Below are 22,600 nucleotides of genomic sequence, written 5' to 3' on the forward strand. Positions count from 1 at the left end.
ATAACTAGGCCAGCACAGAACACGAAAGCAAACAATAATATATGTGAGTTTAAACAGTGCATTAAACCTTTAATTTTAAATCCATTTTTCTAATTTCAACTTAGAAAAACGTCTGTTGGTTAAAATGTGATTATCAGGATCAGCAAAGAAGAAAATAAAGCAAATAAATGACTCAAAATTTATACATATCGAATATTATTACGCAAATGAGTAACTTTTTGGTTACTAGTTACTGGAATTTTTCGAGTACTGTGTTATATTTTAATTTGGTAAATAAGTTAATTAACGCATGACAGTGACGTCAGTACGACAAAGCAAATTCACAGTACACTGGTAGTAGCCGCATAAGATATACGTCACATTTATCTACCTGTCTCAGAGACATAATGTATTTGTTAAAGTCTTCGACCTTTTGAAATTGCTCCAGGGTAATACTTTAAATTATTTTACTCGACACTATATCGCTTAACAAAGTGGTCAAGTCTATATGCAATATAGTACTTATATTTTTTAAATATTGCAATGCCTGTTTTTTAATGTTGCAGTTTAAATAAGGTACCTGTACCGAATAAGATCCAGTCCCTAATAAGGCCCATTGCTCATATTTCGCAAACCCGTGCAAATAAATGAAAGATTTTGTCCCTACATAAAAACTAGTATAAATTCATGATGGTTTACCAGATTTCATCCTTGTCACGTGATCAACCGATTCGCTAGAGCACAACAAAAATTTGATATTTGCAGTTAAGATGGTTTTGTTAATTTAGAAAAAAAAGTAAGTAAGAATTTGGCCGGTTAAATGAACTGTTGTCAGCCGGCTGAAGTTTTCATGTAACAACCAACTTAGTATTGAAAAGGATAATGCACTTTTTTTTGCAAAAATTTTTCTGATGATAAAAATGTGACATTTTTTTGGTGGATGCCACATGCGCCTAATAAGGCCCATACAAGATGCTTGGCTAATTGATGTCCAGACTTCAAGAGTGGTTCCAGTCATCAGTTGGCAAATTGTTGCAGTTACTTTGATGCGCCCAGTGGAATCTTTTTAAATGTTTGTACAACTTAAAATGTGAAATTTCTAATAATGTTATATGTTGTCTATTACTTTGTTTTGAATCAAAATACTCACAAAATTGGTGGGCCTTATTAGGAGCCTATGCTCCTAATAAGGCCCATTTTTTGGAATTTTTAATTTCTTTATAAGAATTTTTTGGAGGGTTGTCAGGTAATGTGGTTTTAATATGTTGTAGTCCTATACCCTCACTAATAGAATACGATTCTTCAGTCTATTCTCATTTATGGTTCTTGAGTTATTTTCAAAAAAGTGTTAGGTGGGCCTTATTCGGTACAGGTACCTTAATAGGACTATTTGTACCAAAAACCACGTCATAAGTGCCCGCAAAAATATCGTTTATGTTGTTTTTATTTTCAATGTTCAACCTTAAGTCTATTTTCTAATAGATTAAGTCATTGTTCTGAAAAGTAATCACTAAGACATGATGATGATGCTTGTATGCTTCTTATTTGTCACCGCATCACTTGTAAACGGACAAGATTACTTGACTTGCTTGAGAAACAGTGACGCATTTGCTGGTATCAACCCTCAAGACACAGTATCCAACATTCGGGGCCCGCCAGGTTACCCTGGTAAACGGGGAAGTCCAGGTGACAGGGGTCTACAAGGTGACAAAGGTTCCAAGGGTGAACCCGGATCATCCGACCGTGAAGAAATTAGACGCTTAAGAGGTGTGCGTTAGATCATACACTGACGTAGTGAATTGAACTGTTTCAATTTTCTCCTGATTTTATTTGCAATACATTATGTGGTCATACTTGTAAGCTTTCAAAAATCATGTGACAATTTTGTTAGTTATGAATGTTTTATGCAGCTGATTTGCTTTTCAGAAACCCAAGCTCTTATAAATATCGCCATAAGACCACTTCAGGACAAAATATCACGCCTGTGTCAAGGTTTGGTGCCGTTGTTAATAATAATGTTTTCTTTGATATGATCTTATCGAGTTTTTAGATTTGTTAAAAAATAACCTGACTTTTTTCATCCTATCAGAAGTGGTATACCGACACTTAATCACGCGACACTTAATCACTCGACACTTAATCACCGACACATAATCACTAGAACATTTAATCACGCGACACATAATCACTTGGATGCGACAGCACTTGGACAGCGCCTTTGTCTATACTCTATAGCCTGTCTATACCGTCTTTGTTCTTTCAACTGTACACAGTACATTTTGAACTTGTTCCCGGTCTTATTTCTGCAGCAGTTTACTGCCTCGTTCAAAATAAAACGCGAGCAACCTACGATCGCTTCCTTGATGCAATTAAAACAATGATCCCCACTGCTGCACCGGAATGCGTTTTGCTCGATTTTGAGACTGCCGCAGTAAGTGCTTTCCGCACAGCATTTCCTACTGCAAATGTTAGGAGTTGTTATTTTCACCTTACACAAAGCGTCCTGCGCAAAGTTAATGAAATTGGCATGAAATGTGACTACGAGTCTGATGAGTGATGACGAATTAAGAACAGCTGATAGGTGTTTACCAGCCTTAGCCATGGTCCCTTCCTCTGACGTAGTCGAGTCATTTCTGATCTTAGCTGATAGCATGCCCGATCACGAGAAGATGCCTGAGCTGCTTTCGTATTTCGAACACACATATATCAGAGGCAGACGACATCCGGGACGTGGTGAAAATTACGGCTCAGCCATCTTTCCAATCGAAAGTTGGAATCATTACGAAGCCGGGGCAGGTTGCATTGCAAGAACCACAAATGCAGTCGAAGGTTGGCATTTTGGTCTCGAAGTGCTTTTTCAATGCCACCACCCGACATTGTGGACTTTCATACAGGGAATTGAAAAAGACATTCAAATGCAACGTGCAAAGTTTCTGCAAGGAATTGCTGGTACTCAACCTTCTATTCCAATACGGTACAAGGCACTGAAACTGCGCGTGCAAAACACAGTTGACCGTTATCTGTCAAGAGATTTTAGTTTATCTTCGTGCAGTTGCTTACATTTCCCATGCATGACATTGTTACCGAGTGTGTACCGTAGCCTTATCTGCGCAAGCAATGTTTAATCATTTTAACAAGTTCTTTTCAGGTTTATATTTGTTTTTTCGTGTGTAGACATGCAATTTTCGATACTGTAAATGTGTGATTAAATGTCCGAGTGATTAGGCCTATGTGTCGGTGATTAAGTGTCGCGTGATTAAGTGTCACCAAACCATCAGAAGTAATATCGCCATAAGACCACTTCAGGACAAAATATCACGCCTGTGCCAAGGTTTGATGCCGTTGTTAATAATGATGTTTCTTTGATATGATCTTATCGAGTTATTAGATTTGTTAAAAAAGAACCCCACTTTTTTCATCCTATCAGAAGTAACGCCATGCGAGCAAAGTTGTTTTGTTTGACTGTGTTTTCGCTGTTTTCTGCGCACGTACGAAAATTCTCCTGCTGGTCGGCTACATTCTGCCCTTTCACGCTTTAGATTTAAATTCATTTAAAATAAATTCAACAGGATGTTATGAAAGCCATTATAACTGGCGTTGAAAAGTACGTAGTTCAGACCGAAAATGCTAGTTCTTGACTATCCCTTGGAAGCTTGTAGTATCAACCATGCTCAGAAATCAGGAACGTATCTGAAAGTCTTTAGTCGGCCTATACTAAGCTAATAAAAAATTGAAAATTTGTTATTTAACTCGTTTCTTCTTTGTACTTCTTCCTAAATGATATACTATGCTTATCAATGCTGACACTGGCAGTTTCTTATTGGATTAATTACTTTTTACAACTACTTCTTTCCAAGTTGCTGAAAGTGGTTGGTATACGCCGTTTAACGGATATCAATATCGCCTTACTGAAACTGAACAAAACTGGCAAGAAAGTCGACGTTTGTGCCAAGCAATGGGCGGTGATCTGGCCGCTGTTGGAATGAGGAACGTCGTCATTCGAAGGTTAGAAGTGGAATAAAACTGTCACATAAATGAAATATTACCACAACCACGTCCAGAAATGTGCATCACTGTAATGGCAGAAGACAACGAAGTAACGTTTTTTTGCAGGAAACTTCTCACCGAAGTATTTAAATTTGTCCAAAATGTGTGGATAGGACTGAATGACATTTCCCGAGAAGGACAGTGGATGTGGATAGACGGTGTACAAGCGGCTGAAGGAAACGTCAACTGGTTAGCTGGTGAACCAAACAATTCAGGAGATGAAGATTGTGCTGTGGTGAATGTGCCTGGCCACAACGGTGCAGTCGATTATCCATGTTCCTGGACCAAAATCGCTTTATGTGAAAAAATTGTCACAGACACTTGTCAGTAAGAGTTTGTGCAAAACTTGTGTCGTCTGCTTTTGATTGCAAAATTCCGTTTGCTGTCATCCATCTGAGTATTACGTCATTACGTATAATCTTCCAGTGAACGCTTTAAAAACACGGATAAACTTGTAAAAATAAAACTATAAATAAACTACCTAACACGAAGCAGAGGTGATTAATAGCAGAATGCACGTAAAACATTTTATTCGACTCTGTTTAACTTGCATGTATGTTTTCTACGACGTCCTGCATTCATCAGCAGCGTTAAAGTTGGAATGATGTAAATAACGGAAATTAATCAATAAACAACAACAACAATGTTTTAACAAGATAAAGAATATCATTGCTTCTCAGCCGGTGAGTCGCAAAGCTTTTTCAGGTGGGCCACGTAGATTGCTGAAATGTTTCTTTGCAAAACTGCAATATCTGTACCGCAAATGGGCGCCACCCACCGGCGGACCCAGCAACAACTAATATTGCACACAAAAAAAGACAATTGAAGTATGGACAAGTGTTCAGTCGAGTCGTTGCAGTGAACGATAGCGTAATACGCGGACTAATTTGAATGCTGCAGACCCAACGGTTCATAAGATTTCACCTACGCATGAAATTGCAGAGATGATTGCAAAATTAACATGAGGTATCATATAAGTATATAATCGTTTTCCCTCAATGCCAACACAGTTACAACAAAAACAAAAAAAGAAAATAAGCATTAATGCTGGTTATGCAAAAGCACATGACGAAGGTGTTAAACTGCTTACTTATCAATAATGCAATTCTTTGGGTTGATTTGAACGGTATGACTTCGCTTTACATGTATATTTACTACAGAAATGGCTGCAAGAACAAGAGTTATAATGATGCAACACTGCCCAATAAATGCGATCGTAAACATACACCGCAAAGTTAAGATTATTATCATTCCCATAATTTTGTGTGTCATTGTAAACGCTGTACTATTATTTGGTTCAAAAGTAGTGGATGGTTGTTGTTTTGCACCGACTGGTAATAGGATCGCGGGTTGTTAATACGTCAACAGTAGCAATCGTACACAACAACGCAAGGCTTGAAAGGGAACATTGTGAAAGCCGTTTAGAAAAAGGTACAATGTGCTTTGTCCTAAGGTGCAAATCGATTTTTTCCAGAAAACAAAGTAAGTCCTACAGGACAAAAAGCCAAACTTCGTTATTTCAGTTTGTTTCATTTCAAAGAACGCTATTGAGACTAAAAACTCTGATACTGACAGTGAACGGTTTATCAGCTTACAGAAACAGTGTAGTTTGAAAAGTTTTCATGCGTGAAATTTGAGAAAACATTTTGCAACATGTTAATTGATTGAAGATCCTGAAAAGTATAGAAAATTAATTAAGATTAAAGATAACAAAAATGTAAAAGTAAAACAGCAAGAAAAATGATGACAAGTTGAGGGAAAATCATTTGTTTACTACGCGACTGGTTACAGTTTTCGTGAATCGGTCACCGACATTTTGCCGTCACACAACACACAAAATTTAAAACCAAAGCTCAGTTAGTGTTATCATAAATACATAAGTAGCCTTTACACAATACACATAAAAACAAATATACACAGTATATATATATATATATATATATATATACTGTGTAATGTGTATATAAACTACCCGCAATTTGTCTTAACATTTTGTGTGTTATGCAAAGTGTAGTCGGTTGTGAAATAAATGGTAAGAAAAAAACGAACCGTAGCAGATATGACAGATAAATAAGCGCGTTGGTAGATCTCGTTATTTTAGAATGAGAGGCAAGTGCCGTAATAAGTTAACTTGAAAGTAATAAAAGGCTTTGTGTAAGTTCACTTGAAAATTTATGTTCATGAGTATTTATAAGAACCAAGCATTTAGCTCCAAAAGTCTGCCGCAAAATGTCGCAAATTTACCACTCACTGTAAACTGGGTGTTGAGAATTTTGACGCTTCAATGTAAAATCGACTTGCATGCCCAACTCCGAATGAAGTATGGATTGTTGGGTACTCAATAGTACATCATGTGTATAGACAGCACGGATCAATATATTTTGTTCCTTTTTCTTCTGCTCTCCCAAACCCACAGTAACCTCCCATCAGGAGAATCCAGAAGTCTAAACCATAGGTCGGCAACCAGCGGCTCTTTCATCTCTGTGCTCTGGTTCCCGCCACTCAGAGCCAATGAGCTGATTTAGGAAAACTTAATGTGATTAGCTAATGGTGGTTATTAGTGTCACGATGTAATAACTTAATGCGTTTGTCTGATTATTATTCAGATTGTTTTATGGTGATGTGGAAAATCTTATATAAACACTACCCAGTGGTTTTCGCGGGCATACAACGCATGACTGCTTGCCACTCACGTGATCCTAAGTTTGTTTTTGTTCGAGGTCGCATGACTTGGATATTGGTCTTTGTTTGATGACTCTGCGGATGTTCATCGTTGTAGTGAGAATTTTGTGAGGTTAACTACTGAAGTTTTTACGTCTAACTGTAAAGCATTGGTTCGAATTATACATATAGCGTTAGGTTTTTTGTTTTAAGTATCCAATTAGGTGTTGTGGATCTGAGTAGGCTTTAGTTTGGCGGAAACGAAACCAAATGGCTCTTTCAATGCTAAAGGTTGCCGACCCGTGACTAAACAATTCGCGTTTGACCACATTTTCTACTTTGTTCTCCGGGATACCCAGATTACTCACCTAAAGTAATTCATGGTCGAACCGTTGATATTTTACCGCTTGGTATAGCAAGCATGACTTGTTTTGCAAGTTTTTTTAGGCATTCTGGTGACTTCATCATACCATCCTAGTTAGTAATGTGACGGTTACGTCACGAGTCACGAGTTGTTTTCGAAATGCTGGAGTTTTATTTTGGCATCTTGCAATTCAGTTGTTGATCGGACTTGAATTCTCTTCTAATGACGTTCAGATAAATTACCTCGCTTGATCTGGTGTGCCATATATATACTGTTGTCATGTTTGCAATTATTCCTTTACGTATCGATTTCACTGGTTACTACTGCGCAATGTAACATTCAGTCAGCTTTGCCCGAAGGTGAAAGCCTTTGTGTCTAATAATAAATAAAAATGGGAACTTTATCATTTAGTAATATGCATAGACAGAATTTAAGCAACTAACAGCATAGTCACGCCGTTTGAGAAATGAGAACTCATATCGTTGAAGAAGAAGTAAAACAAGTTATTACCATCAACCGTCCTCGCTCATACTATAGTAATAGTCGTCAGTGTACGCGGTCTTTATGGCGAATATGTTTGTTGTGTAATACTTCACACAAGTAATACAGCAACGAAAATACTTATTTGTCATAGGAAATCGCAATTTGAAGAAGTAAGGGTAAGTTAAGGGCTTTAATTTTTAGAGAATGGCGTATTGCAGTGTTGTTCTATTCATCTGGTATAAGTTATACCATGAACACTTTTTAGAAATTCTGATTCTGAAACATCCACTTTCAAGCGCAATTTATTGGTAAATGTCCAAGCTTCATGACCATAGATGGAAATTGGAAGAAAAACTGATTTAAAAAATGAGAGCTTAGCGGATATTAGAAAGGCCTCGCTTGTTGAAGTTCACGTATGACTGCACTTGCTTTTAAATTCAATCTTTGGTCGATCATGAGTTGCGTTACCAGGCGTTTGACTCCCACCTGCTTCGGTGTTTCTCCGCAGACTTGAAAAGAAAACCAATGAAAACCGAGTAAGGGTTTCAAGAGATTAAATTCCTCGGTTTTCTTTACGATTATTTTTATCTCGAAATGAACAATCGCAAATAAACAAAGATCTCTGGCAACCACATTCACAGTGGACGGTGACTTGCAACTGTTTAATGTCTATTTTTCAAACAGAAACAACCTTTAGAACGTTTGTACCGCAGTTTAATGGCTATTATAATACTATTTAATGGTTGCTGTCAATATCATACTTGTGCAACGCTCTCCAAAGTTAAATTCGAAGCACTCAATGTTACGTTTTTAGGGTCAGAAAAGCATACGTAGGTATTTTTGCGTATTCCTAAAAAGTTTGCAAATCTGGGAAAAAAATCGTTAAGAATAGAACATGTTGTCCAAAAATAGAATAAAAAGCATTCGTTGTTAAATTTAGTAAACTTACCTACCCAAGCATAACTAGGCCAGCACAGAACACGAAAGCAAACAATAATATATGTGAGTTTAAACAGTGCATTAAACCTTTAATTTTAAATCCATTTTTCTAATTTCAACTTAGAAAAACGTCTGTTGGTTAAAATGTGATTATCAGGATCAGCAAAGAAGAAAATAAAGCAAATAAATGACTCAAAATTTATACATATCGAATATTATTACGCAAATGAGTAACTTTTTGGTTACTAGTTACTGGAATTTTTCGAGTACTGTGTTATATTTTAATTTGGTAAATAAGTTAATTAACGCATGACAGTGACGTCAGTACGACAAAGCAAATTCACAGTACACTGGTAGTAGCCGCATAAGATATACGTCACATTTATCTACCTGTCTCAGAGACATAATGTATTTGTTAAAGTCTTCGACCTTTTGAAATTGCTCCAGGGTAATACTTTAAATTATTTTACTCGACACTATATCGCTTAACAAAGTGGTCAAGTCTATATGCAATATAGTACTTATATTTTTTAAATATTGCAATGCCTGTTTTTTAATGTTGCAGTTTAAATAAGGTACCTGTACCGAATAAGATCCAGTCCCTAATAAGGCCCATTGCTCATATTTCGCAAACCCGTGCAAATAAATGAAAGATTTTGTCCCTACATAAAAACTAGTATAAATTCATGATGGTTTACCAGATTTCATCCTTGTCACGTGATCAACCGATTCGCTAGAGCACAACAAAAATTTGATATTTGCAGTTAAGATGGTTTTGTTAATTTAGAAAAAAAAGTAAGTGAGAATTTGGCCGGTTAAATGAACTGTTGTCAGCCGGCTGAAGTTTTCATGTAACAACCAACTTAGTATTGAAAAGGATAATGCACTTTTTTTTGCAAAAATTTTTCTGATGATAAAAATGTGACATTTTTTTGGTGGATGCCACATGCGCCTAATAAGGCCCATACAAGATGCTTGGCTAATTGATGTCCAGACTTCAAGAGTGGTTCCAGTCATCAGTTGGCAAATTGTTGCAGTTACTTTGATGCGCCCAGTGGAATCTTTTTAAATGTTTGTACAACTTAAAATGTGAAATTTCTAATAATGTTATATGTTGTCTATTACTTTGTTTTGAATCAAAATACTCACAAAATTGGTGGGCCTTATTAGGAGCCTATGCTCCTAATAAGGCCCATTTTTTGGAATTTTTAATTTCTTTATAAGAATTTTTTGGAGGGTTGTCAGGTAATGTGGTTTTAATATGTTGTAGTCCTATACCCTCACTAATAGAATACGATTCTTCAGTCTATTCTCATTTATGGTTCTTGAGTTATTTTCAAAAAAGTGTTAGGTGGGCCTTATTCGGTACAGGTACCTTAATAGGACTATTTGTACCAAAAACCACGTCATAAGTGCCCGCAAAAATATCGTTTATGTTGTTTTTATTTTCAATGTTCAACCTTAAGTCTATTTTCTAATAGATTAAGTCATTGTTCTGAAAAGTAATCACTAAGACATGATGATGATGCTTGTATGCTTCTTATTTGTCACCGCATCACTTGTAAACGGACAAGATTACTTGACTTGCTTGAGAAACAGTGACGCATTTGCTGGTATCAACCCTCAAGACACAGTATCCAACATTCGGGGCCCGCCAGGTTACCCTGGTAAACGGGGAAGTCCAGGTGACAGGGGTCTACAAGGTGACAAAGGTTCCAAGGGTGAACCCGGATCATCCGACCGTGAAGAAATTAGACGCTTAAGAGGTGTGCGTTAGATCATACACTGACGTAGTGAATTGAACTGTTTCAATTTTCTCCTGATTTTATTTGCAATACATTATGTGGTCATACTTGTAAGCTTTCAAAAATCATGTGACAATTTTGTTAGTTATGAATGTTTTATGCAGCTGATTTGCTTTTCAGAAACCCAAGCTCTTATAAATATCGCCATAAGACCACTTCAGGACAAAATATCACGCCTGTGTCAAGGTTTGGTGCCGTTGTTAATAATAATGTTTTCTTTGATATGATCTTATCGAGTTTTTAGATTTGTTAAAAAATAACCTGACTTTTTTCATCCTATCAGAAGTGGTATACCGACACTTAATCACGCGACACTTAATCACTCGACACTTAATCACCGACACATAATCACTAGAACATTTAATCACGCGACACATAATCACTTGGATGCGACAGCACTTGGACAGCGCCTTTGTCTATACTCTATAGCCTGTCTATACCGTCTTTGTTCTTTCAACTGTACACAGTACATTTTGAACTTGTTCCCGGTCTTATTTCTGCAGCAGTTTACTGCCTCGTTCAAAATAAAACGCGAGCAACCTACGATCGCTTCCTTGATGCAATTAAAACAATGATCCCCACTGCTGCACCGGAATGCGTTTTGCTCGATTTTGAGACTGCCGCAGTAAGTGCTTTCCGCACAGCATTTCCTACTGCAAATGTTAGGAGTTGTTATTTTCACCTTACACAAAGCGTCCTGCGCAAAGTTAATGAAATTGGCATGAAATGTGACTACGAGTCTGATGAGTGATGACGAATTAAGAACAGCTGATAGGTGTTTACCAGCCTTAGCCATGGTCCCTTCCTCTGACGTAGTCGAGTCATTTCTGATCTTAGCTGATAGCATGCCCGATCACGAGAAGATGCCTGAGCTGCTTTCGTATTTCGAACACACATATATCAGAGGCAGACGACATCCGGGACGTGGTGAAAATTACGGCTCAGCCATCTTTCCAATCGAAAGTTGGAATCATTACGAAGCCGGGGCAGGTTGCATTGCAAGAACCACAAATGCAGTCGAAGGTTGGCATTTTGGTCTCGAAGTGCTTTTTCAATGCCACCACCCGACATTGTGGACTTTCATACAGGGAATTGAAAAAGACATTCAAATGCAACGTGCAAAGTTTCTGCAAGGAATTGCTGGTACTCAACCTTCTATTCCAATACGGTACAAGGCACTGAAACTGCGCGTGCAAAACACAGTTGACCGTTATCTGTCAAGAGATTTTAGTTTATCTTCGTGCAGTTGCTTACATTTCCCATGCATGACATTGTTACCGAGTGTGTACCGTAGCCTTATCTGCGCAAGCAATGTTTAATCATTTTAACAAGTTCTTTTCAGGTTTATATTTGTTTTTTCGTGTGTAGACATGCAATTTTCGATACTGTAAATGTGTGATTAAATGTCCGAGTGATTAGGCCTATGTGTCGGTGATTAAGTGTCGCGTGATTAAGTGTCACCAAACCATCAGAAGTAATATCGCCATAAGACCACTTCAGGACAAAATATCACGCCTGTGCCAAGGTTTGATGCCGTTGTTAATAATGATGTTTCTTTGATATGATCTTATCGAGTTATTAGATTTGTTAAAAAAGAACCCCACTTTTTTCATCCTATCAGAAGTAACGCCATGCGAGCAAAGTTGTTTTGTTTGACTGTGTTTTCGCTGTTTTCTGCGCACGTACGAAAATTCTCCTGCTGGTCGGCTACATTCTGCCCTTTCACGCTTTAGATTTAAATTCATTTAAAATAAATTCAACAGGATGTTATGAAAGCCATTATAACTGGCGTTGAAAAGTACGTAGTTCAGACCGAAAATGCTAGTTCTTGACTATCCCTTGGAAGCTTGTAGTATCAACCATGCTCAGAAATCAGGAACGTATCTGAAAGTCTTTAGTCGGCCTATACTAAGCTAATAAAAAATTGAAAATTTGTTATTTAACTCGTTTCTTCTTTGTACTTCTTCCTAAATGATATACTATGCTTATCAATGCTGACACTGGCAGTTTCTTATTGGATTAATTACTTTTTACAACTACTTCTTTCCAAGTTGCTGAAAGTGGTTGGTATACGCCGTTTAACGGATATCAATATCGCCTTACTGAAACTGAACAAAACTGGCAAGAAAGTCGACGTTTGTGCCAAGCAATGGGCGGTGATCTGGCCGCTGTTGGAATGAGGAACGTCGTCATTCGAAGGTTAGAAGTGGAATAAAACTGTCACATAAATGAAATATTACCACAACCACGTCCAGAAATGTGCATCACTGTAATGGCAGAAGACAACGAAGTAACGTTTTTTTGCAGGAAACTTCTCACCGAAGTATTTAAATTTGTCCAAAATGTGTGGATAGGACTGAATGACATTTCCCGAGAAGGACAGTGGATGTGGATAGACGGTGTACAAGCGGCTGAAGGAAACGTCAACTGGTTAGCTGGTGAACCAAACAATTCAGGAGATGAAGATTGTGCTGTGGTGAATGTGCCTGGCCACAACGGTGCAGTCGATTATCCATGTTCCTGGACCAAAATCGCTTTATGTGAAAAAATTGTCACAGACACTTGTCAGTAAGAGTTTGTGCAAAACTTGTGTCGTCTGCTTTTGATTGCAAAATTCCGTTTGCTGTCATCCATCTGAGTATTACGTCATTACGTATAATCTTCCAGTGAACGCTTTAAAAACACGGATAAACTTGTAAAAATAAAACTATAAATAAACTACCTAACACGAAGCAGAGGTGATTAATAGCAGAATGCACGTAAAACATTTTATTCGACTCTGTTTAACTTGCATGTATGTTTTCTACGACGTCCTGCATTCATCAGCAGCGTTAAAGTTGGAATGATGTAAATAACGGAAATTAATCAATAAACAACAACAACAATGTTTTAACAAGATAAAGAATATCATTGCTTCTCAGCCGGTGAGTCGCAAAGCTTTTTCAGGTGGGCCACGTAGATTGCTGAAATGTTTCTTTGCAAAACTGCAATATCTGTACCGCAAATGGGCGCCACCCACCGGCGGACCCAGCAACAACTAATATTGCACACAAAAAAAGACAATTGAAGTATGGACAAGTGTTCAGTCGAGTCGTTGCAGTGAACGATAGCGTAATACGCGGACTAATTTGAATGCTGCAGACCCAACGGTTCATAAGATTTCACCTACGCATGAAATTGCAGAGATGATTGCAAAATTAACATGAGGTATCATATAAGTATATAATCGTTTTCCCTCAATGCCAACACAGTTACAACAAAAACAAAAAAAGAAAATAAGCATTAATGCTGGTTATGCAAAAGCACATGACGAAGGTGTTAAACTGCTTACTTATCAATAATGCAATTCTTTGGGTTGATTTGAACGGTATGACTTCGCTTTACATGTATATTTACTACAGAAATGGCTGCAAGAACAAGAGTTATAATGATGCAACACTGCCCAATAAATGCGATCGTAAACATACACCGCAAAGTTAAGATTATTATCATTCCCATAATTTTGTGTGTCATTGTAAACGCTGTACTATTATTTGGTTCAAAAGTAGTGGATGGTTGTTGTTTTGCACCGACTGGTAATAGGATCGCGGGTTGTTAATACGTCAACAGTAGCAATCGTACACAACAACGCAAGGCTTGAAAGGGAACATTGTGAAAGCCGTTTAGAAAAAGGTACAATGTGCTTTGTCCTAAGGTGCAAATCGATTTTTTCCAGAAAACAAAGTAAGTCCTACAGGACAAAAAGCCAAACTTCGTTATTTCAGTTTGTTTCATTTCAAAGAACGCTATTGAGACTAAAAACTCTGATACTGACAGTGAACGGTTTATCAGCTTACAGAAACAGTGTAGTTTGAAAAGTTTTCATGCGTGAAATTTGAGAAAACATTTTGCAACATGTTAATTGATTGAAGATCCTGAAAAGTATAGAAAATTAATTAAGATTAAAGATAACAAAAATGTAAAAGTAAAACAGCAAGAAAAATGATGACAAGTTGAGGGAAAATCATTTGTTTACTACGCGACTGGTTACAGTTTTCGTGAATCGGTCACCGACATTTTGCCGTCACACAACACACAAAATTTAAAACCAAAGCTCAGTTAGTGTTATCATAAATACATAAGTAGCCTTTACACAATACACATAAAAACAAATATACACAGTATATATATATATATATATATATATATACTGTGTAATGTGTATATAAACTACCCGCAATTTGTCTTAACATTTTGTGTGTTATGCAAAGTGTAGTCGGTTGTGAAATAAATGGTAAGAAAAAAACGAACCGTAGCAGATATGACAGATAAATAAGCGCGTTGGTAGATCTCGTTATTTTAGAATGAGAGGCAAGTGCCGTAATAAGTTAACTTGAAAGTAATAAAAGGCTTTGTGTAAGTTCACTTGAAAATTTATGTTCATGAGTATTTATAAGAACCAAGCATTTAGCTCCAAAAGTCTGCCGCAAAATGTCGCAAATTTACCACTCACTGTAAACTGGGTGTTGAGAATTTTGACGCTTCAATGTAAAATCGACTTGCATGCCCAACTCCGAATGAAGTATGGATTGTTGGGTACTCAATAGTACATCATGTGTATAGACAGCACGGATCAATATATTTTGTTCCTTTTTCTTCTGCTCTCCCAAACCCACAGTAACCTCCCATCAGGAGAATCCAGAAGTCTAAACCATAGGTCGGCAACCAGCGGCTCTTTCATCTCTGTGCTCTGGTTCCCGCCACTCAGAGCCAATGAGCTGATTTAGGAAAACTTAATGTGATTAGCTAATGGTGGTTATTAGTGTCACGATGTAATAACTTAATGCGTTTGTCTGATTATTATTCAGATTGTTTTATGGTGATGTGGAAAATCTTATATAAACACTACCCAGTGGTTTTCGCGGGCATACAACGCATGACTGCTTGCCACTCACGTGATCCTAAGTTTGTTTTTGTTCGAGGTCGCATGACTTGGATATTGGTCTTTGTTTGATGACTCTGCGGATGTTCATCGTTGTAGTGAGAATTTTGTGAGGTTAACTACTGAAGTTTTTACGTCTAACTGTAAAGCATTGGTTCGAATTATACATATAGCGTTAGGTTTTTTGTTTTAAGTATCCAATTAGGTGTTGTGGATCTGAGTAGGCTTTAGTTTGGCGGAAACGAAACCAAATGGCTCTTTCAATGCTAAAGGTTGCCGACCCGTGACTAAACAATTCGCGTTTGACCACATTTTCTACTTTGTTCTCCGGGATACCCAGATTACTCACCTAAAGTAATTCATGGTCGAACCGTTGATATTTTACCGCTTGGTATAGCAAGCATGACTTGTTTTGCAAGTTTTTTTAGGCATTCTGGTGACTTCATCATACCATCCTAGTTAGTAATGTGACGGTTACGTCACGAGTCACGAGTTGTTTTCGAAATGCTGGAGTTTTATTTTGGCATCTTGCAATTCAGTTGTTGATCGGACTTGAATTCTCTTCTAATGACGTTCAGATAAATTACCTCGCTTGATCTGGTGTGCCATATATATACTGTTGTCATGTTTGCAATTATTCCTTTACGTATCGATTTCACTGGTTACTACTGCGCAATGTAACATTCAGTCAGCTTTGCCCGAAGGTGAAAGCCTTTGTGTCTAATAATAAATAAAAATGGGAACTTTATCATTTAGTAATATGCATAGACAGAATTTAAGCAACTAACAGCATAGTCACGCCGTTTGAGAAATGAGAACTCATATCGTTGAAGAAGAAGTAAAACAAGTTATTACCATCAACCGTCCTCGCTCATACTATAGTAATAGTCGTCAGTGTACGCGGTCTTTATGGCGAATATGTTTGTTGTGTAATACTTCACACAAGTAATACAGCAACGAAAATACTTATTTGTCATAGGAAATCGCAATTTGAAGAAGTAAGGGTAAGTTAAGGGCTTTAATTTTTAGAGAATGGCGTATTGCAGTGTTGTTCTATTCATCTGGTATAAGTTATACCATGAACACTTTTTAGAAATTCTGATTCTGAAACATCCACTTTCAAGCGCAATTTATTGGTAAATGTCCAAGCTTCATGACCATAGATGGAAATTGGAAGAAAAACTGATTTAAAAAATGAGAGCTTAGCGGATATTAGAAAGGCCTCGCTTGTTGAAGTTCACGTATGACTGCACTTGCTTTTAAATTCAATCTTTGGTCGATCATGAGTTGCGTTACCAGGCGTTTGACTCCCACCTGCTTCGGTGTTTCTCCGCAGACTTGAAAAGAAAACCAATGAAAACCGAGTAAGGGTTTCAAGAGATTAAATTCCTCGGTTTTCTTTACGATTATTTTTATCTCGAAATGAACAATCGCAAATAAACAAAGATCTCTGGCAACCACATTCACAGTGGACGGTGACTTGCAACTGTTTAATGTCTATTTTTCAAACAGAAACAACCTTTAGAACGTTTGTACCGCAGTTTAATGGCTATTATAATACTATTTAATGGTTGCTGTCAATATCATACTTGTGCAACGCTCTCCAAAGTTAAATTCGAAGCACTCAATGTTACGTTTTTAGGGTCAGAAAAGCATACGTAGGTATTTTTGCGTATTCCTAAAAAGTTTGCAAATCTGGGAAAAAAATCGTTAAGAATAGAACATGTTGTCCAAAAATAGAATAAAAAGCATTCGTTGTTAAATTTAGTAAACTTACCTACCCAAGCATAACTAGGCCAGCACAGAACACGAAAGCAAACAATAATATATGTGAGTTTAAACAGTGCATTAAACCTTTAATTTTAAATCCATTTTTCTAATTTCAACTTAGAAAAACGTCTGTTGGTTAAAATGTGATTATCAGGATCAGCAAAGAAGAAAATAAAGCAAATAAATGACTCAAAATTTATACATATCGAATATTATTACGCAAATGAGTAACTTTTTGGTTACTAGTTACTGGAATTTTTCGAGTACTGTGTTATATTTTAATTTGGTAAATAAGTTAATTAACGCATGACAGTGACGTCAGTACGACAAAGCAAATTCACAGTACACTGGTAGTAGCCGCATAAGATATACGTCACATTTATCTACCTGTCTCAGAGACATAATGTATTTGTTAAAGTCTTCGACCTTTTGAAATTGCTCCAGGGTAATACTTTAAATTATTTTACTCGACACTATATCGCTTAACAAAGTGGTCAAGTCTATATGCAATATAGTACTTATATTTTTTAAATATTGCAATGCCTGTTTTTTAATGTTGCAGTTTAAATAAGGTACCTGTACCGAATAAGATCCAGTCCCTAATAAGGCCCATTGCTCATATTTCGCAAACCCGTGCAAATAAATGAAAGATTTTGTCCCTACATAAAAACTAGTATAAATTCATGATGGTTTACCAGATTTCATCCTTGTCACGTGATCAACCGATTCGCTAGAGCACAACAAAAATTTGATATTTGCAGTTAAGATGGTTTTGTTAATTTAGAAAAAAAAGTAAGTGAGAATTTGGCCGGTTAAATGAACTGTTGTCAGCCGGCTGAAGTTTTCATGTAACAACCAACTTAGTATTGAAAAGGATAATGCACTTTTTTTTGCAAAAATTTTTCTGATGATAAAAATGTGACATTTTTTTGGTGGATGCCACATGCGCCTAATAAGGCCCATACAAGATGCTTGGCTAATTGATGTCCAGACTTCAAGAGTGGTTCCAGTCATCAGTTGGCAAATTGTTGCAGTTACTTTGATGCGCCCAGTGGAATCTTTTTAAATGTTTGTACAACTTAAAATGTGAAATTTCTAATAATGTTATATGTTGTCTATTACTTTGTTTTGAATCAAAATACTCACAAAATTGGTGGGCCTTATTAGGAGCCTATGCTCCTAATAAGGCCCATTTTTTGGAATTTTTAATTTCTTTATAAGAATTTTTTGGAGGGTTGTCAGGTAATGTGGTTTTAATATGTTGTAGTCCTATACCCTCACTAATAGAATACGATTCTTCAGTCTATTCTCATTTATGGTTCTTGAGTTATTTTCAAAAAAGTGTTAGGTGGGCCTTATTCGGTACAGGTACCTTAATAGGACTATTTGTACCAAAAACCACGTCATAAGTGCCCGCAAAAATATCGTTTATGTTGTTTTTATTTTCAATGTTCAACCTTAAGTCTATTTTCTAATAGATTAAGTCATTGTTCTGAAAAGTAATCACTAAGACATGATGATGATGATGCTTGTATGCTTCTTATTTGTCACCGCATCACTTGTAAACGGACAAGATTACTTGACTTGCTTGAGAAACAGTGACGCATTTGCTGGTATCAACCCTCAAGACACAGTATCCAACATTCGGGGCCCGCCAGGTTACCCTGGTAAACGGGGAAGTCCAGGTGACAGGGGTCTACAAGGTGACAAAGGTTCCAAGGGTGAACCCGGATCATCCGACCGTGAAGAAATTAGACGCTTAAGAGGTGTGCGTTAGATCATACACTGACGTAGTGAATTGAACTGTTTCAATTTTCTCCTGATTTTATTTGCAATACATTATGTGGTCATACTTGTAAGCTTTCAAAAATCATGTGACAATTTTGTTAGTTATGAATGTTTTATGCAGCTGATTTGCTTTTCAGAAACCCAAGCTCTTATAAATATCGCCATAAGACCACTTCAGGACAAAATATCACGCCTGTGTCAAGGTTTGGTGCCGTTGTTAATAATAATGTTTTCTTTGATATGATCTTATCGAGTTTTTAGATTTGTTAAAAAATAACCTGACTTTTTTCATCCTATCAGAAGTGGTATACCGACACTTAATCACGCGACACTTAATCACTCGACACTTAATCACCGACACATAATCACTAGAACATTTAATCACGCGACACATAATCACTTGGATGCGACAGCACTTGGACAGCGCCTTTGTCTATACTCTATAGCCTGTCTATACCGTCTTTGTTCTTTCAACTGTACACAGTACATTTTGAACTTGTTCCCGGTCTTATTTCTGCAGCAGTTTACTGCCTCGTTCAAAATAAAACGCGAGCAACCTACGATCGCTTCCTTGATGCAATTAAAACAATGATCCCCACTGCTGCACCGGAATGCGTTTTGCTCGATTTTGAGACTGCCGCAGTAAGTGCTTTCCGCACAGCATTTCCTACTGCAAATGTTAGGAGTTGTTATTTTCACCTTACACAAAGCGTCCTGCGCAAAGTTAATGAAATTGGCATGAAATGTGACTACGAGTCTGATGAGTGATGACGAATTAAGAACAGCTGATAGGTGTTTACCAGCCTTAGCCATGGTCCCTTCCTCTGACGTAGTCGAGTCATTTCTGATCTTAGCTGATAGCATGCCCGATCACGAGAAGATGCCTGAGCTGCTTTCGTATTTCGAACACACATATATCAGAGGCAGACGACATCCGGGACGTGGTGAAAATTACGGCTCAGCCATCTTTCCAATCGAAAGTTGGAATCATTACGAAGCCGGGGCAGGTTGCATTGCAAGAACCACAAATGCAGTCGAAGGTTGGCATTTTGGTCTCGAAGTGCTTTTTCAATGCCACCACCCGACATTGTGGACTTTCATACAGGGAATTGAAAAAGACATTCAAATGCAACGTGCAAAGTTTCTGCAAGGAATTGCTGGTACTCAACCTTCTATTCCAATACGGTACAAGGCACTGAAACTGCGCGTGCAAAACACAGTTGACCGTTATCTGTCAAGAGATTTTAGTTTATCTTCGTGCAGTTGCTTACATTTCCCATGCATGACATTGTTACCGAGTGTGTACCGTAGCCTTATCTGCGCAAGCAATGTTTAATCATTTTAACAAGTTCTTTTCAGGTTTATATTTGTTTTTTCGTGTGTAGACATGCAATTTTCGATACTGTAAATGTGTGATTAAATGTCCGAGTGATTAGGCCTATGTGTCGGTGATTAAGTGTCGCGTGATTAAGTGTCACCAAACCATCAGAAGTAATATCGCCATAAGACCACTTCAGGACAAAATATCACGCCTGTGCCAAGGTTTGATGCCGTTGTTAATAATGATGTTTCTTTGATATGATCTTATCGAGTTATTAGATTTGTTAAAAAAGAACCCCACTTTTTTCATCCTATCAGAAGTAACGCCATGCGAGCAAAGTTGTTTTGTTTGACTGTGTTTTCGCTGTTTTCTGCGCACGTACGAAAATTCTCCTGCTGGTCGGCTACATTCTGCCCTTTCACGCTTTAGATTTAAATTCATTTAAAATAAATTCAACAGGATGTTATGAAAGCCATTATAACTGGCGTTGAAAAGTACGTAGTTCAGACCGAAAATGCTAGTTCTTGACTATCCCTTGGAAGCTTGTAGTATCAACCATGCTCAGAAATCAGGAACGTATCTGAAAGTCTTTAGTCGGCCTATACTAAGCTAATAAAAAATTGAAAATTTGTTATTTAACTCGTTTCTTCTTTGTACTTCTTCCTAAATGATATACTATGCTTATCAATGCTGACACTGGCAGTTTCTTATTGGATTAATTACTTTTTACAACTACTTCTTTCCAAGTTGCTGAAAGTGGTTGGTATACGCCGTTTAACGGATATCAATATCGCCTTACTGAAACTGAACAAAACTGGCAAGAAAGTCGACGTTTGTGCCAAGCAATGGGCGGTGATCTGGCCGCTGTTGGAATGAGGAACGTCGTCATTCGAAGGTTAGAAGTGGAATAAAACTGTCACATAAATGAAATATTACCACAACCACGTCCAGAAATGTGCATCACTGTAATGGCAGAAGACAACGAAGTAACGTTTTTTTGCAGGAAACTTCTCACCGAAGTATTTAAATTTGTCCAAAATGTGTGGATAGGACTGAATGACATTTCCCGAGAAGGACAGTGGATGTGGATAGACGGTGTACAAGCGGCTGAAGGAAACGTCAACTGGTTAGCTGGTGAACCAAACAATTCAGGAGATGAAGATTGTGCTGTGGTGAATGTGCCTGGCCACAACGGTGCAGTCGATTATCCATGTTCCTGGACCAAAATCGCTTTATGTGAAAAAATTGTCACAGACACTTGTCAGTAAGAGTTTGTGCAAAACTTGTGTCGTCTGCTTTTGATTGCAAAATTCCGTTTGCTGTCATCCATCTGAGTATTACGTCATTACGTATAATCTTCCAGTGAACGCTTTAAAAACACGGATAAACTTGTAAAAATAAAACTATAAATAAACTACCTAACACGAAGCAGAGGTGATTAATAGCAGAATGCACGTAAAACATTTTATTCGACTCTGTTTAACTTGCATGTATGTTTTCTACGACGTCCTGCATTCATCAGCAGCGTTAAAGTTGGAATGATGTAAATAACGGAAATTAATCAATAAACAACAACAACAATGTTTTAACAAGATAAAGAATATCATTGCTTCTCAGCCGGTGAGTCGCAAAGCTTTTTCAGGTGGGCCACGTAGATTGCTGAAATGTTTCTTTGCAAAACTGCAATATCTGTACCGCAAATGGGCGCCACCCACCGGCGGACCCAGCAACAACTAATATTGCACACAAAAAAAGACAATTGAAGTATGGACAAGTGTTCAGTCGAGTCGTTGCAGTGAACGATAGCGTAATACGCGGACTAATTTGAATGCTGCAGACCCAACGGTTCATAAGATTTCACCTACGCATGAAATTGCAGAGATGATTGCAAAATTAACATGAGGTATCATATAAGTATATAATCGTTTTCCCTCAATGCCAACACAGTTACAACAAAAACAAAAAAAGAAAATAAGCATTAATGCTGGTTATGCAAAAGCACATGACGAAGGTGTTAAACTGCTTACTTATCAATAATGCAATTCTTTGGGTTGATTTGAACGGTATGACTTCGCTTTACATGTATATTTACTACAGAAATGGCTGCAAGAACAAGAGTTATAATGATGCAACACTGCCCAATAAATGCGATCGTAAACATACACCGCAAAGTTAAGATTATTATCATTCCCATAATTTTGTGTGTCATTGTAAACGCTGTACTATTATTTGGTTCAAAAGTAGTGGATGGTTGTTGTTTTGCACCGACTGGTAATAGGATCGCGGGTTGTTAATACGTCAACAGTAGCAATCGTACACAACAACGCAAGGCTTGAAAGGGAACATTGTGAAAGCCGTTTAGAAAAAGGTACAATGTGCTTTGTCCTAAGGTGCAAATCGATTTTTTCCAGAAAACAAAGTAAGTCCTACAGGACAAAAAGCCAAACTTCGTTATTTCAGTTTGTTTCATTTCAAAGAACGCTATTGAGACTAAAAACTCTGATACTGACAGTGAACGGTTT

At 37.4% G+C, this 22,600-nt stretch overlaps 3 protein-coding genes across 3 annotated transcripts; all 3 read left to right on the forward strand.

Annotated features, from left to right (window-relative positions):
- The first annotated feature begins 1,418 nt into the window (after positions 1-1,418).
- LOC143470147 (CD209 antigen-like protein C) lies at positions 1,419-4,511 on the forward strand. The gene is made up of 4 exons (XM_076968080.1): positions 1,419-1,746; positions 1,906-1,971; positions 3,837-3,984; positions 4,093-4,511. Exons 1-4 carry the CDS (start codon positions 1,497-1,499, stop codon positions 4,355-4,357), a joined length of 729 nt encoding a protein of 242 aa, XP_076824195.1. The 5' UTR covers positions 1,419-1,496; the 3' UTR covers positions 4,358-4,511.
- A 5,401-nt stretch (positions 4,512-9,912) lies between these two features.
- On the forward strand, positions 9,913-13,004 carry LOC143470146 (CD209 antigen-like protein C). Its single transcript, XM_076968079.1, has 4 exons — positions 9,913-10,239; positions 10,399-10,464; positions 12,330-12,477; positions 12,586-13,004. The coding sequence occupies exons 1-4, from the start codon at positions 9,990-9,992 to the stop codon at positions 12,848-12,850; spliced, it is 729 nt and encodes a 242-aa protein (XP_076824194.1). The 5' UTR covers positions 9,913-9,989; the 3' UTR covers positions 12,851-13,004.
- A 5,423-nt stretch (positions 13,005-18,427) lies between these two features.
- Positions 18,428-21,500, forward strand: LOC143470145 (CD209 antigen-like protein C). Its single transcript, XM_076968078.1, has 4 exons — positions 18,428-18,735; positions 18,895-18,960; positions 20,826-20,973; positions 21,082-21,500. Exons 1-4 carry the CDS (start codon positions 18,483-18,485, stop codon positions 21,344-21,346), a joined length of 732 nt encoding a protein of 243 aa, XP_076824193.1. The 5' UTR covers positions 18,428-18,482; the 3' UTR covers positions 21,347-21,500.
- Positions 21,501-22,600: the final 1,100 nt, after the last annotated feature.

The sequence above is a fragment of the Clavelina lepadiformis genome, chromosome 9 (assembly GCF_947623445.1).
Source record: "Clavelina lepadiformis chromosome 9, kaClaLepa1.1, whole genome shotgun sequence".
Taxonomy (NCBI): domain Eukaryota; kingdom Metazoa; phylum Chordata; class Ascidiacea; order Aplousobranchia; family Clavelinidae; genus Clavelina; species Clavelina lepadiformis.

Bases quoted from the DNA above. Each gene is read 5' to 3' on its own strand.
- LOC143470147 (XM_076968080.1), top strand. From the start codon at position 1,497: ATGATGATGATGCTTGTATGCTTCTTATTTGTCACCGCATCACTTGTA. The intron at 1,747-1,905 runs GTGTGCGTTAGA...TTTGCTTTTCAG, and splicing joins AGAAATTAGACGCTTAAGAG to AAACCCAAGCTCTTATAAAT. The intron at 1,972-3,836 runs GTTTGGTGCCGT...CTTCTTTCCAAG, and splicing joins AATATCACGCCTGTGTCAAG to TTGCTGAAAGTGGTTGGTAT.
- LOC143470146 (XM_076968079.1), top strand. From the start codon at position 9,990: ATGATGATGATGCTTGTATGCTTCTTATTTGTCACCGCATCACTTGTA. The intron at 10,240-10,398 runs GTGTGCGTTAGA...TTTGCTTTTCAG, and splicing joins AGAAATTAGACGCTTAAGAG to AAACCCAAGCTCTTATAAAT. The intron at 12,478-12,585 runs GTTAGAAGTGGA...GTTTTTTTGCAG, and splicing joins AGGAACGTCGTCATTCGAAG to GAAACTTCTCACCGAAGTAT.
- LOC143470145 (XM_076968078.1), top strand. From the start codon at position 18,483: ATGATGATGATGATGCTTGTATGCTTCTTATTTGTCACCGCATCACTT. The intron at 18,736-18,894 runs GTGTGCGTTAGA...TTTGCTTTTCAG, and splicing joins AGAAATTAGACGCTTAAGAG to AAACCCAAGCTCTTATAAAT. The intron at 18,961-20,825 runs GTTTGGTGCCGT...CTTCTTTCCAAG, and splicing joins AATATCACGCCTGTGTCAAG to TTGCTGAAAGTGGTTGGTAT.